This window comes from Salvelinus namaycush, chromosome 6, assembly GCF_016432855.1.
Source record: "Salvelinus namaycush isolate Seneca chromosome 6, SaNama_1.0, whole genome shotgun sequence".
NCBI classification, from domain to species: Eukaryota; Metazoa; Chordata; class Actinopteri; order Salmoniformes; family Salmonidae; genus Salvelinus; species Salvelinus namaycush.
The window spans coordinates 21,259,270-21,274,967 of NC_052312.1; the positions used below are offsets into that span (position 1 = coordinate 21,259,270).

The 15,698-nt window shown below is 43.3% G+C and overlaps 1 protein-coding gene across 4 annotated transcripts in view; it reads left to right on the forward strand.

The window, feature by feature from the left end:
* Positions 1-15,698, forward strand: part of LOC120049771 (calpain-1 catalytic subunit-like) — a 33,369-nt gene that overhangs the window by 14,360 nt on the left and 3,311 nt on the right. For 3 of the 4 annotated variants that reach the window (XM_038996177.1, XM_038996178.1, XM_038996179.1), the window contains exons 5-20: positions 3,774-3,907; positions 4,208-4,376; positions 4,656-4,739; positions 4,963-5,048; positions 5,227-5,301; positions 5,466-5,626; positions 5,712-5,872; positions 8,042-8,053; positions 10,108-10,319; positions 10,443-10,482; positions 10,710-10,775; positions 10,871-10,928; positions 12,505-12,569; positions 12,714-12,782; positions 13,073-13,151; positions 14,790-14,906. In XM_038996177.1, coding sequence (XP_038852105.1) covers positions 3,774-3,907; positions 4,208-4,376; positions 4,656-4,739; positions 4,963-5,048; positions 5,227-5,301; positions 5,466-5,626; positions 5,712-5,872; positions 8,042-8,053; positions 10,108-10,319; positions 10,443-10,482; positions 10,710-10,775; positions 10,871-10,928; positions 12,505-12,569; positions 12,714-12,782; positions 13,073-13,151; positions 14,790-14,906 — 1,588 coding nt within the window. Of the gene's footprint in view, positions 1-3,773; positions 3,908-4,207; positions 4,377-4,655; positions 4,740-4,962; positions 5,049-5,226; positions 5,302-5,465; positions 5,627-5,711; positions 5,873-8,041; positions 8,054-10,107; positions 10,320-10,442; positions 10,483-10,709; positions 10,776-10,870; positions 10,929-12,504; positions 12,570-12,690; positions 12,783-13,072; positions 13,152-14,789; positions 14,907-15,698 lie in introns of all 4 variants that reach the window. The other variant, XM_038996180.1, reaches the window with a different exon arrangement.

Below are 15,698 nucleotides of genomic sequence, written 5' to 3' on the forward strand. Positions count from 1 at the left end.
AGGTTGGAGTCATTAAAACTCGTTTTTCAACCACTCCACAAATTTCTTGTTAACAAACTACAGTTTTGGCAAGTCGGTTAGGACATCTACTTTGTGCATTTTTCCAACAATTGTTTACAGACAGATTATTTCACTTATAATTCACTGTATCACAATTCCAGTGGGTCAGAAGTTTACATACACTAAGTTGACTGTCTTTAAACAGCTTGGAAAATTACAGAAAATTATGTCATGGCTTTAGAAGCTTCTGATAGGCTAATTGACATAATTTGAGTCAATTGGATGTGTACCTGTGGATGTATTTCAAGGCCTACCTTCAAACTCAGTGCCTGTTTGCTTGACATCATGGGAAAATCAAAATAAATCAGCCAAGACCTCAGAAAAATAATTGTAGACCTCCACAAGTCTGGTTCATCCTTGGGAGAAATTTCCAAACGCCTGAAGGTACCACGTTCATCTGTACAAACAATAGTACGCAAGTATAAACACCATAGGACCACGCAGCCGTCATACCGCTCAGGAAGGAGACGCATTCTGTCTCCTAGAGATGAACGTACTTTCGTGCGAAAAGTGCAAATCAATCCCAGAACAACAGCAAAGGACCTTGTGAAGATGCTGGAGGAAACAGGTACAAAAGTATCTATATCCACAGTAAAACGAGTCCTATATCGACATAATCTGAAAGGCCGCTCAGCAAGGAAGAAGCCACTGCTTCAAAACCGCCATAAAAAAAGCGAGACTACGCTTTGCAACTGCACATGGGGACAAAGATCGTACTTTTTGGAGAAATGTCCTCTGGTCTGATGAAACAAAAATAGAACTGTTTGGCCATAATGACCATCGTTATCTTTGGAGGAGAAAGGGGGAGGCTTGCAAGCTGAAGAACACCATCCCAACCGTGAAGCACAGGGGTGGCAGCATTATGTTGGCATCATGAAGATGGAAAATTACATGGATATATTGAAGCAACATCTCAAGACATCAGTCAGGAAGTTAAAGCTTGGTTGCAAATGGGTCTTCCAAATGGACAATGACCCCAAGCATACTTCCAAAGTTGTGGCAAAATGGCTTAAGGACAACAAAGTCAAGGTATTGGAGTGGCCATCACATAGCCCTGACTTCAACCCTAGTGAAAATTGCAGAACTGAAAAAGCGTGTGCGAGCAAGGAGGCCTACAAACCTGACTTAGTTACACCAACTCTGTCAGGAGGAATGGGCCAAAATTCACCCAACTTATTGTGGAAGGCTACCCGAAATGTTTGACCCAAGTTAAACAATTTTAAGGCAATGCTACCAAATACTAATTGAGTTTATGTAGACCCACTGGGAATGTGATAAAATAAATAAAAGCTGAAATAAATAATTCTCTCTACTATTTTTCTGACATTTCACATTCTTAAAATAAAGTGGTGATCCTAACTGACCTAAGACAGGGAATCTTTACTTGGATTAAATGTCAGGAATTGTGAAAAACTGAGTTTAAATGTATTTGGCTAAGGTGTATGTAAACTTCCGACTTCAACTGTTTGTGTATGTGATCTAATTCACCATATATCCCTTCCTCCATTGTGTGGCCTGTGTGTTAGTTAACAGTTGTAGGTCTAAACCCAATAATACATTGTTCTGTTGAGATCTCCCTCTACACACACACACACACTTTGTTTTACTATCCTTGTGGGGACCATTCAAAATCCTATTTTCCCTTAACCTAACCTTAACCCTAACCACCATAAACCTAACACCACCTCCTAAACCTAACCCCTAACGCTAATTCTAACCCTAACCCTGATTGTAACCTTAACCGTAAACCTAACCCTTTAGCCTAGAATAGCCTTTTACTCTGTGGGGACCCGGCAAAATGTCCTCACTTGTCCGAATTTCCCTTGTTCCACTATCCTTGTGAGGACTTCTGGTCCCCACAAAGATACTAAGAACACACACACACCGTCTAAACCCAATAATACAGCGAGTGTTCTGTTGAGATCTCCTGATCCTGTGCCAGATCTCGTACGCCTGGGTTACTCATCCTCCGCAAATGTCGTTGGATGTTCTAATTGGTTTAGCCAGACAAAGGGGGAGCTGTGCTGCAGATTCGGGGAATGCGGTATGTAGCTTAGCTAGGCGCAGAGATGAGCTGTGAGACTCAGCATATCCTGTATTGTAAAACAGACTTCAGTATGCCTGTAATTTTCAGTTTGGAAATCTTTAGGTTGCTGATAGGATATTACTATCAGAAGGTGAAAGGAACTGCACAGTTGAAGTACTGCGGCTCTAGGACAGACGACACTCCCCCGAGCTTGCTACGCAGATGTGGATATTTAGTTTACTTTCCTTGTAGCCAGCACGGGTGTGTTTATCTCAGATATCGTTGTGATAGCGTTGGGGTCAATTTTGGTTCAATCCTCCTGTCTGTTGAACTAGTATGCAATTCAGTTCCAAAATTGATTGGTATTTATACGGACCAGACCTCTGCTAAATAGATAGTGTAAGAGATAGTTATGATAGGGTTGAATAACTTCCACCTACATCAAATGTTCACTTTTTCTCCCATTTGACATCAATGCATGTCTAGGGGAATATTCTACTTAACGTGGAAGTTAGGATTTGCCCCATAAAGGCTAACAGGGTAGACAGTGGCTCATAGTTTGGTTCCCCCTCTGTGTGTGTTGGTGGGGTTAGGGGGTGTTGCGACACTTCTGTGTCAACCCAGACGATCATGTGATCCTGTTCTGCGGTCGACCGCACAGTCCCAGCAGTCACTTTAGCCCTGCGGAGCATGCAAAATTAACCATTTTACTCTCTCTGTCTCTCTCACCCCCCACCCCTCCCCCCACCCACCCACACACACACACAATAACAGCTCAGCTGTGGCTCTCTGCTCTACATCCCCTCCCCCTGCCACTGTTTGCTGGTTTTGACACTTCAGTATTGTTACATTCATGTATCCCAGAGCCACATACCTCAAACTCTATGTAATGTTCTGGTGTCCCTGATGTGATTTTGTGGTGGTGGATCTATATTGCCTTGCCGTAGGTCTGCATCAGTTAACTAGGTGCGGCTGAGGAGAATGGTACATACATTATTGGACAGCCTGTATTTGTCCCTCTAAAAGCATACTAACGTCACAGTGGTGTAGGCCGGCTACATGGAACCCATGTGTATTGGAAGGAAGATAGCGTGATTGCTCAAGATCTTGCCATAAATTCCTGTGGTTGTTACCTCAGTCTTAGGTCCTCCCTCTTCCCTGTTGAGCCCTATGATGATCTTGTTCTAATGCCACGTCTGCCCCCTGGTGGTCATTGGATGTAAGTGACTAAACGCTCCACTCTAGTTAGAAGTTACCCCTGGGCACAGTTCTGCGATCAGCTCACCCTCACCACTAGAGGGGAAATCAGAGCTTGTCTTCAATGTTGAATGTATTCGTTCTTGGTGCTTTGTGCAAAATAAGGCACTACGTGTAAAACTGCCATTAAATCAGTGCTTAGCTGCATCTCACTTCATCCTACCCCTATTCAGATTGCAGTGGAGAGTGGGTAACGGTAGTGATATTGAGCTCCCTACTATCTGTGTGTTGTATTTCTACTGTCTGTGTGTTGTAGTTCTACTGTCTGTTTTGTAGTTCTACTGTCTGTGTGTTGTAGTTCTGGTAGTCTCCCTAATATGTGTGTGTTATATTTCTACTGTCTGTGTGTTGTAGGACTGCTGTCTGTTTTGTAGTTCAACTGTCTGCGTCTTGTAGTTCTGATAGTCTCCCTACTGTCTGTGTTTTGTAGTTCTGGCAGTATGGGGAGTGGGTGCAGGTGGTGATTGATGACAGGCTGCCGGTGAAGGATGGGAAGCTACTCTTTGTCCACTCTGCCGAGGGAGGAGAATTCTGGAGCGCCCTGCTGGAGAAAGCCTACGCCAAGTAAGGAGGGATGAGGGATGGGAGGAGTTTAGAAAAAGGAGAGAAGAGGGTGGTTAGAAGGATTCAAATGTATACATGGGCTTTGCATTTATTTCACTCTGTACATGTTGGTATGGGTTATGATATCTGTAAGTCGCTCTGAATAAGAGCGTCTGCTAAATGACCAAAATGTAAATACAAATTACGTAACATTATGTAAAATTCTATGTCTATATGCATATGTCCTGTGTGTGTACATTGTACAGAAATTTTTGTTTTTTAAATAGTCTTTTGACACAGAATTGTCTACCCTCGTTGCAGGCTGCATGGCTGTTACGAGGCCCTGTCGGGAGGCAGCACATCCGAGGGTTTTGAGGACTTCACAGGAGGGGTAACGGAGATGTATGAGCTGAGGAAAGCGCCCTCTGACCTCTACAGTATCATCAGCCGGGCCGTGGAGAGAGGATCGCTGCTGGGCTGCTCCATAGACGTCAGTACTCAGATTATGTGTTCGATTATGTCATAGAAAACACTGCCTATTTTAATAAGCTTAACGCGGTGCTAAAACCAGGATGTTTCACAGACGTCATCCTTTTCACAGACTTTGTCATATCATGTCCCTGACTGGAACACGTAACAGTGTGTCAAGAGTCCCTGTGTGTGTAGCCTCTCAAATCAAATCAAGTCAAAGGTTGCCACGTGCACCCGGATACAGCAGGTGTAAACAGTACAGTGAAACGCTTACTCTGACTTTGTCTTCTGTCCCCAGATCACCGGTAGTCAGGACATGGAGGCTGTGACCTTTAAGAAGCTGGTGAAAGGTCACGCCTACTCAGTGACCGGGGTCGACGAGGTGAGCCAATGACTGCTCTGGTTTGAGTGGCACTAAGGGGTCACTTCCCCCAATTGCATCATGTGTTGGTGGAGTTCTGAACAGTCGGACACAAAAGACAGCATTAAAACGAATACAAATGTGTTTACCTTTACCTGTACAGCAATCAAATTTGGATTGACAGAAGGGTGGCCATTTTCCCAGCTACTATACATGTGTGTAATGCAGTATCCCTCTCCATCAGGTGGTGTACAGGGGGAATATGACCAAACTGGTCCGCATCCGCAACCCCTGGGGAGAGATAGAGTGGACTGGTGCCTGGAGTGACAAGTAAGAGAAGGAAACACTGTTATACATATATATCTCATATTGCCTATCATATAACTAGTGAGAGTGATACTGCAGGTGTCATATTACATATCATACTGTGTAACTAGTGAGAGTGGTTTTCTATCCCTTTTGATATGGAATACAGTCGGTAATGTATTTTCATTTGCAAATATTTTAGCTCCAGAGAGTGGGAGAGCGTGGACCGGTCAGTCAGAGGGCGACTCCAGAACCGCAGCGAGGACGGAGAGTTCTGGTGAGTGTGCGGGAGTGTGTATTTGTGTCACCAAGCCTGATGGCCTCTGGGTATGATACTCGAGAGTATGTGTGAGTTATTGCATCATATACACAACAGACTGTCCCTTCTTCTCCCCTTCTCCCTCCCTTTCCACCTCTCGCTCTCTCCATCCCTCCTCTCAGGATGTCATTCAGCGACTTCCTGCGTGAGTTTACGCGTCTGGAGATCTGTAACCTCACAGCAGACGCCCTGGAGGCCAACCAGCAGAAGAAGTGGAGCTCAGCCGTCTACCAGGGGGAGTGGAGGAGGGGCAGCACGGCCGGGGGCTGCAGGAACTTCCCCGGTAAGGAGGGAGGGAGGATATAAAGAAGTGGTACACAGTTGATTAGAAAATGTCTTCTGATAACTTTCCCCCCCACAATCCTTAGCCACATTCTGGATCAACCCACAATTCAAGATCGCCTTGCAGCACCCCGACACAGCCGGCCAATCAGATTGCAGCTTCCTGGTGGCGCTGATGCAGAAGGACCGGAGAAAGAAACGCAAGGAGGGCAAGGACATGGAGACCATCGGATTCGCCATTTACGAGGTGTTGCGGTGTAATATGTATGAATATGCCTATATAAATTCTTCTCTATCTCCTTTCAGTCCTTTTAAACAACAGTGGGTGATACTGAAATCCTAATTCTACTCTCACATACTCCAGGCTATAGTAAATGGTTCTACTAAACTCAAATATATTTCACACACGGGCCTCACATAGACAACCGCATGCTAGACTTCAATTCCTAATATTATATCTTAAGGGTGTAGAGTAACAGTAATATATTATTGGACGGTAGCGTCACAAAGTAATCTTCTATGGAAATCTCTACAGAACTCAACTTCCTTGTAATACTTTTATTGGTATACTAAGGGCTGTACATTTCCTATACTATCCTATGGTAGAAAAGTGTCACTAACAAATACGTTCAATCTTTTATTCAAGTAACTTCTGTCCTACTCCTAACTTTTTATTCCACCATTGGGCCATTACCTAATAAAAAACCCTTTACAGGCCTTTGCAGACATGGCGAGCATCAGTTTGGTTTTATTTGACAGTCAGCCACGTAATGATAATGGTGTACTATGTTAGCCTTTCTATGTTAGCCTTTCCTACCATTATCTAACTTTCAATAAGGTCAGTGGGTGTTGTATCAGTTTTAACTCCATTTCCTCCTCTGTCTTCTCATATGTCCATAAAACACAACCTCCTCTCCACCAATTCCACTTAAAAAGCTCCTTAACTATCCTTCTACAAGTAATTATAGGTTCTATTTCAACTTATACAAAATATGTTGAGGGTATTACTAGTTCCTCAGGGTGTAGGGTAATATACGTCTTATAGGTATTATCTTTATCATACCCGCTTTTTCTTATACAATGACAGAACTCCTTCCTGCCGTCCTCACTTCCAAAAATCCCTTTCTTATACTCTTCCAATTGAATGCCTTTATCTATATACTGTTCCTCATCCTCCTCTTTATCAAAAATCCACTTATAACAGCTCTCAGACCAAATAACCAATTCTCGATTCGTTTATCTCCCCATCCACTGCACATTTCACTCACACCAAACAAACACATAAGGACAGACAACAGTTTATTTCTATCTTCCGGGTGCCCCATAGGTTATCGCCTGTTTCAGAACTTTCACGCTAGATACAGCTTCTGCTCCCTAACTACTCTTGAGTACCCTTCCGGAAGTTACCCCAGCACCCCCAACACGCAAGAAGGCGAGCTACTGTTCTTAATGCATATAACATATAACACACATTGACATACAACAATTACCACACATTCATTGACTTATACATGCACATTTTAGGTTCCTTTGTTTTTATAATTACAAGAGGGAGGCGGTGCTTTTACATACCAGCGTTGCACTCACTCCCTCCTGGCAAGCTCGCCAAATGTTTGGTTCCGTTTTTCTGTGCTCCATTTTTTACTTAACAAACCAGGAACGCTCAAAATGTGCACTTATAAATCATAACAATTTGAATCAAAATACAGCTGTAGACAGAAGTCAAAGATCAAACATCACACATACAACTGATGTCTCTCCTAAGTTCTGCAAAATAGGAAAAGTCCAAGTTGCTTTTATCATCCTTGTAGTCAACCCCCTGTGATGTCACTGCCTACGTCATTACCTTCTACTCATGAGACCAAGCCCATGCATCCACAGCTATACAAACAAGAGTTTCAGTGTTACCTAAAGGCTCAGCAGTAAATGTCCACTCCCCCAAGTTGATTTATAGTGGCATGTCTGACTAGTCTCTTATCTCTTTCACTCCCCTGCAGGGTTCTGTGTTTATCTTTCAGGCGCTTTTCTCACAGACCCCCTGCTATGACTTCGATAATTCGCACATCTCTCAGACCGTTTCTTTATAAGAGGCAGAGACTAGAAAAGGCTGTGGAACAATATTATAACCTTATAATGAATATATATATTGTTCATCTGTAGTCTAGGACCCTATAAATGTGGAGGGGGAGGGGTCTTATAACCCTTCCCCTTCTATTAATACAACATAAGCATAATCAATTATTATAATACATCAAACATTTGATGCAGCCCCTTTTATGATTATGGCAAGAGACGTTTTCTTCTTTTCCCATATTTTGCAAGGCGGTACGATTGTTCATCAAAGACAGTGTTTTGAGTAACTAGTAATTGACTGTATGTTTCTATCTAACTCTTGTCTTTCTGTGTCTTTCTACAGGTTCCTAATGAGGTATGTATTTTCTGCTGGCCAGTATTATTTTACATTGTGTTGTGAGGTAACTGTGTAATAATTGAAACACTTGATGGACAGCATAACTGTATTTGAGAGATATTTAGTGCATTAAAAACCTGTTGGACAGTGTATTAAAAACCTGTTGGACAGTGTATTAAAAACCTGTTGGACAGTGCATTAAGAAACTGTTGGACAGTGCATTAAGAACCTGTTGGACAGTGCATTAAAAACCTGTTGGACAGTGCATTAAGAACCTGTTGGACAGTGCATTAAGAACCTGTTGGACAGTGCATTAAAAACCTATTGGACAGTGCATTAAAAACCTGTTGGACAGTGCATTAAGAACCTGTTGGACAGTGCATTAAGAACCTGTTGGACAGTGCATTAAGAACCTGTTGGACAGTGCATTAAGAACCTGTTGGACAGTGCATTAAGAACCTGTTGGACAGTGCATTAAGAACCTGTTGGACAGTGCATTAAGAACCTGTTGGACAGTGCATTAAGAACCTGTTGGACAGTGCATTAAGAACCTGTTGGACAGTGCATTAAGAACCTGTTGGACAGTGCATTAAGAACCTGTTGGACAGTGCATTAAAACCTGTTGGACAGTGCATTAAGAACCTGTTGGACAGTGCATTAAAAACCTGTTGGACAGTGCATTAAAAACCTGTTGGACAGTGCATTAAGAACCTGTTGGACAGTGCATTAAGAACCTGTTGGACAGTGCATTAAGAACCTGTTGGACAGTGCATTAAGAACCTGTTGGACAGTGCATTAAGAACCTGTTGGACAGTGCATTAAAAACCTGTTGGACAGTGCATTAAGAACCTGTTGGACAGTGCATTAAGAACCTGTTGGACAGTGCATTAAGAACCTGTTGGACAGTGCATTAAGAACCTGTTGGACAGTGCATTAAGAACCTGTTGGACAGTGCATTAAAAACCTGTTGGACAGTGCATTAAAAACCTGTTGGACAGTGCATTAAGAACCTGTTGGACAGTGCATTAAGAACCTGTTGGACAGTGCATTAAGAACCTGTTGGACAGTGCATTAAGAACCTGTTGGACAGTGCATTAAGAACCTGTTGGACAGTGCATTAAAAACCTGTTGGACAGTGCATTAAGAACCTGTTGGACAGTGCATTAAGAACCTGTTGGACAGTGCATTAAGAACCTGTTGGACAGTGCATTAAAAACCTGTTGGACAGTGCATTAAGAACCTGTTGGACAGTGCATTAAGAACCTGTTGGACAGTGCATTAAGAACCTGTTGGACAGTGCATTAAGAACCTGTTGGACAGTGCATTAAAAACCTGTTGGACAGTGCATTAAGAACCTGTTGGACAGTGCATTAAGAACCTGTTGGACAGTGCATTAAGAACCTGTTGGACAGTGCATTAAGAACCTGTTGGACAGTGCATTAAGAACCTGTTGGACAGTGCATTAAAAACCTGTTGGACAGTGCATTAAGAACCTGTTGGACAGTGCATTAAGAACCTGTTGGACAGTGTATTAAGAACCTGTTGGACAGTGCATTAAGAACCTGTTGGACAGTGCATTAAGAACCTGTTGGACAGTGCATTAAAAACCTGTTGGACAGTGTGTCATAGCTGAAGTGGAATGTAGCCAAAAGGCCTATATTGACCTGCATGTCTCAAAGGTCAATGTAGCTTGTGCTTAGGCTCACAGCCAATTGTCTCATATGGAGACTCATGGTAGCATTCTCCTAATTTCTATGGTAGCATAGACATAAAGTCAGGGATTAGAGGTCAGAGGTGCTTTCCGTTTGTCTCTGTCCTCTCAGTATGTGGGCGTGACAGGGGTTAGAGGTCAAGGGTTAGAGGTCATTAAACAAATTCACACACAGAGCTTTCCCTTCTCGCCATCCTATCAGTACATGGGTTAGGTTCACCTAGTTTAACTAACTCACTCATACTGCTTTCCCCTGCCCTCTGTCCTTAGTATGTGGGCAGATCAGGGGTTAGAGGTTAGAGTTCAGGGGTTAGTGAGTTCACCTCACAGCATTTTCCCCCTGCTCTCTCTGTCCTCTCAGTACGTGGGTAGATCAGGCATCCACCTGAAGAGAGATTTCTTCCTGACGCACGGTTCCAGCGCCCGCTCTGAGCTCTTCATCAACCTGAGAGAGGTGAGCTCTCGCTTCCAGCTGCCCGCCGGGGAGTACATCATCGTCCCTTCCACCTTCGAACCCCAGAAGGAGGGAGACTTTGTCCTCAGGGTCTTCTCTGAGAAACCAGCTAACTCAGAGTGAGTAATAGGGAAACAGAGTGGTGAACAGGACATATGAGGGGATGGAGATTATGGACGGTAGAAAGGCAATGAATTTAATGTAATGACATTGATACTAGTGTTCTTTTCTGTCTGTAATAGGGAGCTGGATGATGACGTCACAGCTGAACTTCCTGCAGAGGTGAGGGGAAGAGACAAGAGCTGAAATGGCACCCTATTCCCCATATAGTGTGTTACGTTTGACTAGGGCTCTTGTCAAAAGTAGTGCACTATGTGGGGAATAGGGTTTCATTTCAGATGCAGACCATGGAGAACCCTGTTTGATAAACAAGCCCATACTGTAACATGCCAACACCAGTACTACCAACAAGAAAGAAGAGTTGACGTTCCTCTGTATCTCTGTTTCAGTCTCAGCTGGACGAGAGCCAGATTGACGCTGGCTTCAAGAGTCTGTTCAGACAGCTGGCTGGGGAGGTGAGGAGACTAGGGAGGGGAAGTGAGGGGACAGCAGGGCGAATGGGCTGATGGGAAATGTAGTATTTCCTCATGTTCTGTTTCTGTGTGTACAGGACATGGAGATCAGTGCCACAGAGCTGCAGACCATACTCAACAGGATCATCAGCAAGCGTGAGTCCCTAGGAATAGAATTAGAACATAGTATTGTGCTTTATACAGCGCATTCGGAAAAGTATTCAGACCTCTTGACTTTTTCCACATTTTGTTACGTTACAGCCTTACTCTAAAATTGATGAAATCGTTTTTTTCTCCTCACGAATCTACACAAAATACCCCATAATGACAAAGGCAAACCAGTTTATTTTTTATTTTTGCACCTTTATTATAAATTAAAAACGGAAATATCACATTTACAGACATTCAGAGACTTGTCCTGAAGCCACTCCTGCGTTGTCTTGGCTGTGTGCTTAGGGTTGTTGTCCTGTTGGAAGGTGATCCTTCGCTCCAGTCTAAGGTTCTGAGTGCTCTGGAGCAGGTTTTCATCAAGGGTCTCTCTGTATTTTGCTCCGTTCATCTTTCCCTCGATCCTGACTAGTCTCCCAGTCCCTGCCGCTAAAAAACATCCCCACAGAATGATGCTGCCACCACCATGCTTTACTGTAGGTATGGTGCCAGGTTTCCTCTAGATGTGATGCTTGGCATTCATGCCAAAGAGTTCAATCTTGGTTTCATCAGACCAGAGAATCGTGTTTCTCATGGTCTGAGAGTATTTAGGTGCATTTTGGCAAGCTGCAAGTAGGTTGTCATGTGCCTTTTACTGAGGAGTGGCTTTTGTCTGGCCACTCTACCATAAAGGCCTGATTGGTGGAGTGCTGAAGAGATGGTTGTCCTGCAAGGTTCTCCCATCTCCATAGAGGCACTCTGGAGCTCTGTCAGAGTAACCATTTGGTTCTTGGTCACCTCCCTGACCAAGGTCCTTCTTCCCCGATTGCTCAGTTTGGCCGGGCGGCCAGCTCTAGGAAAGCTCTAGGAACAGTCTTGGTGGTTCCAAACTTCTTCCATTTAAGAATGATGGAGGCCACTGTGTTCTTGGGGACCTTTCAATGCTGCACACATTTTTTGGTACTCTTCCACAGATCAGTGCCTTGACACAATCCTGTCTCGGAGCTCTATGGACAATTCCTTCGACCTCGTGGTTTGGTTTTCGCTCTGACATGCACTCCCAACTGTGGGACCTTACATAGACAGGTGTGTGCCTTTCCAAATAATGCCCAACCAATTACATTTACCACAGGCGGACAACAATCAAGTTGTAGAAACATCTCAAGGATGATCAATGGAAACAGGATGCACCTGAGCTCAATTTCGAGTCTAATAGCAAAAGGGTCTGAATACTTAGGTTTTTTATTGAACCTTTATTTAACTAGGAAAGGTGTTTTTTTAATTTGCAAATCATTTATAAAAATGTCTGAAGACGTTCTGAAAGCACTGTATCTCTGTATATGTGAGTCTACTCGAGATCTTTCACAATCCTTCGACCTGAGACCCACACTGTCAGTCCTTCCAGGCAGATTTGTATTTTACAGATGCGTATAAATCTCTTGTTCTCTGTCTCTCTGTCTCACACACACACACACACACACACACACACACACACACACACACACACACACACACACACACACACACACACACACACACACACACACACACACACACACACACACACACACACACACACATACAGACAAAGATCTGAAGACAGATGGATTTGGACCAGAAGCTTGTCGCACTATGATCAACCTGATGGATGTATCCTTGGTGTACTTCAATCAATTCTTTATACAGTACTAGTCCCATCTGTCTGGTCTTTCGGCGTCTGTCTGGTCTCTCTGTCTGGTCTCTCTTTCTCTGTGACTGTCTGTATGAACAGGGTTCCTTGACCGTGTCCTTCAGACTGATGGTAGTGGTAAACTGGGACTGGCCGAGTTCCACGTGCTGTGGGAGAAGATTAAACGATACCTGGTGAGCCGAGCTGAAAATCCTGTTCTCCTATTCACTTACTTCATTCACTTGAACTGAGCCATCGCTCTCGTCATTAGTTCCATGTTCAGTCTCGGTAGAGCATTTCACTCGTTTCTCTCGCAATCTCTGTCCCTCTCTGCCTTTGCCTCTCTCTCTCTCTCTCTCTGTCTCTCCTTGTCTCTGTCTCTCTCTCCTTGTCTCTCTCTCTCTGCCTCATCTCCCTCTCTCTCTCGCTCTGTCTCTCTTTCTCTCCTTGTCTCTCTCTCTCTCTGTCTCCATCCCTCCACCAGACTGTATTCCGTCAGTATGACCTGGACAAGTCAGGCACCATGAGTTCCTATGAGATGAGGATGGCCCTAGAGGCGGCAGGTACAGTACCTCTTTCCCTTAACTTCTCTGGGATATGTGGGACAGTAGCGTCCCACCTAACCAACAGCCAGTGAAATTGCAGGGCGCCAAATTCAAAACAACAGAAATCTCATAATTAAAATTCCTCAAACATACAAGTATTATACACCATTTTAAAGATAAACTTCTCGTTAATCCAGCCAAGGTGTCTGATTTCAAAAAGGATTTACGGCGAAAGCACACCTTGCGATTATGTTAGGTCAGTACATAGCCACAGAAAAACACAGCCATTTTTCCAGCCAAAGAGAGGAGTAACAAAAAGCAGAAATAGAGTTAAAATGAATCACTAACCTTTGATGATCTTCATCAGATGACACTCATAGGACTTCATGTTACACAATACATGTATGTTTTGTTCGGTAAAGTTCATATTTATATCCCAAAATCTGAGTTTAGGCGGGACGCTACTGTCTCACTTGGCCAAAAGCCCGAGAAAAAGCAGCGCGCCAAATTCTAATAAAATACTATAAAAATCTAACTTTCATTAAATCACACATGAAAGATACCAAATTAAAGCTACACTGGTTGTGAATCCAGCCAACATGTCAGAATTCAAATAGGCTTTTCGGCGAAAGCAAACGATGCTATTTTCTGAGGATAGCAACATTGTAAACAAAGAGAGAGAAGCATATTTCAACCCTGCAGGCGCGACACAAAACGCAGAAATAAAAATATAATTCATGCCTTACCTTTGACGAGCTTCTGTTGTTGGCACTCCAATATGTCCCATAAACATCACAAATTGTCCTTTTGTTTGATTAATTCCGTCGATATATATCCAAAATGTCCATTTGTTTGGTGCTTTTGATCTAGAAAAACACCGGTTCCAACTTGCTCAAATGTGGCTACAAAATATCTCAAAGGTTACCTGTAAACTTTGTCAAAACATTTCAAACTACTTTTGTAATACAACTTTAGGTATTTTTTACGTAAATAATCGATAAAATTGAAGACGGGATGATCTGTGTTCAATACAGGATTAAAACAAACTGTAGCATGCTTTCTGGTTACCCGCCTCAAATAAAAAGTACACTTCACTCGACTCTCGTTCTGAACAGGGCTACTTCTTCATTACACAAAGGTAAAACCCTCAACCAATTTCTCAAGACTGTTGACGTCCAGTGGAAGCGGTAGGAACTGCAAGAAGGTCAATTAGAAATCTGGATTCCCAATGAAAATCCATTGAAAAGAGAGTGACCTCAAAAAAAAAACCATCTGAATGGTTTGTCCTCGGGGTTTCGCCTGCTAAATAAGTTCTGTTATACTCACAGACATGATTCAAACCGTGTTTTCTATCCAAATCTACTAATAATATGCATATCTTATCTTCTGGGGATGAGTAGCTGGCAGTTGAATTTGGGTATGCTTGTCATCCAAATGTGAAAATGCTGCCCCCTATCCTAGAGAAGTTAAACCTCAATCATTTTTTTTTGTAGTGCATCATCACTACTTTTATTTAGCCACAGTAAGGACACCGACAATAACTGAAAATAGAAATTCATACGTTTGACCCATTGTTCTCTATGAAAGCATATCTGGCTGGTTTAAACCCATTTTAAATGGTTCCTGCCTTTGTCATTTTTCTGTCTGTGTCATCAGGTTTCAAGCTGACGAACCACCTGTTCCAGCTGATCATTCTGCGCTACACTGAGGCTGACCTGACAGTTGACTTTGACAACTTTGTTACCTGCCTGGTTCGGCTGGAGACCATGTTCAGTGAGTGCAGTCAAATCAGATCACATCGTATTGGTCACATACACATGGATAGCAGATGTTAATGCGAGTGTAGCGAAATGCTTGTGCTTCTAGTTCTGACAGTGCAATGCAGTAATATCTAACAAGTAATCTAACAATTCCCCCAAAACTGACCTAATACACACAAATCTAAAGGGGTGAATGAGAATATCTATATATAAATATATAGATGAGCGATGGCCGAGCGGCATAGGCAAGGGGCAGTAGGTGGTATAAAATACAGTATATACATGTGATATGAGTAATGTAAGATATGTAAACATTATTAAAGTACCACTATTTAAAGTGGCATTGTTCAAAGTGACTAGTTATCCATTATTTAAGTGGCCAGTGCTAGTGATGGCTGTTTAGCAGTCTGATGGCCTTGAGATAGAAGCTGTTTTTCAGTCACTCGGTCCCAGCTTTGATACACCTGTACTGACCTAGCCTTCTGGATGGAAGCGGGGTGAACGGGCAGTGGCTCAGGTGGTTGTTGTCCTTGATGATCTTTTTGGCCTTCCTGTGACATCGGGTGCTGTAGGTGTCATGGAGGGCAGGTAGTTTGCCCCTGGAGATGCGTTGTGCAGACCGTACCACCCTCTGGAGAGCCTTGCGGTTGAGGGCGGTGCAGTTGCCAAACCAGGCTGTGATACAGCCCGACAGGATGCTCTCGATTATGCATCTGTTAAAGTTTGTCAGGGTTTTGAGTGCCAAGCCAAATTTCTTCAGCCTCCTGAGGTTCACCACACTGTCTGTGTGGGTGGACCATTTCAG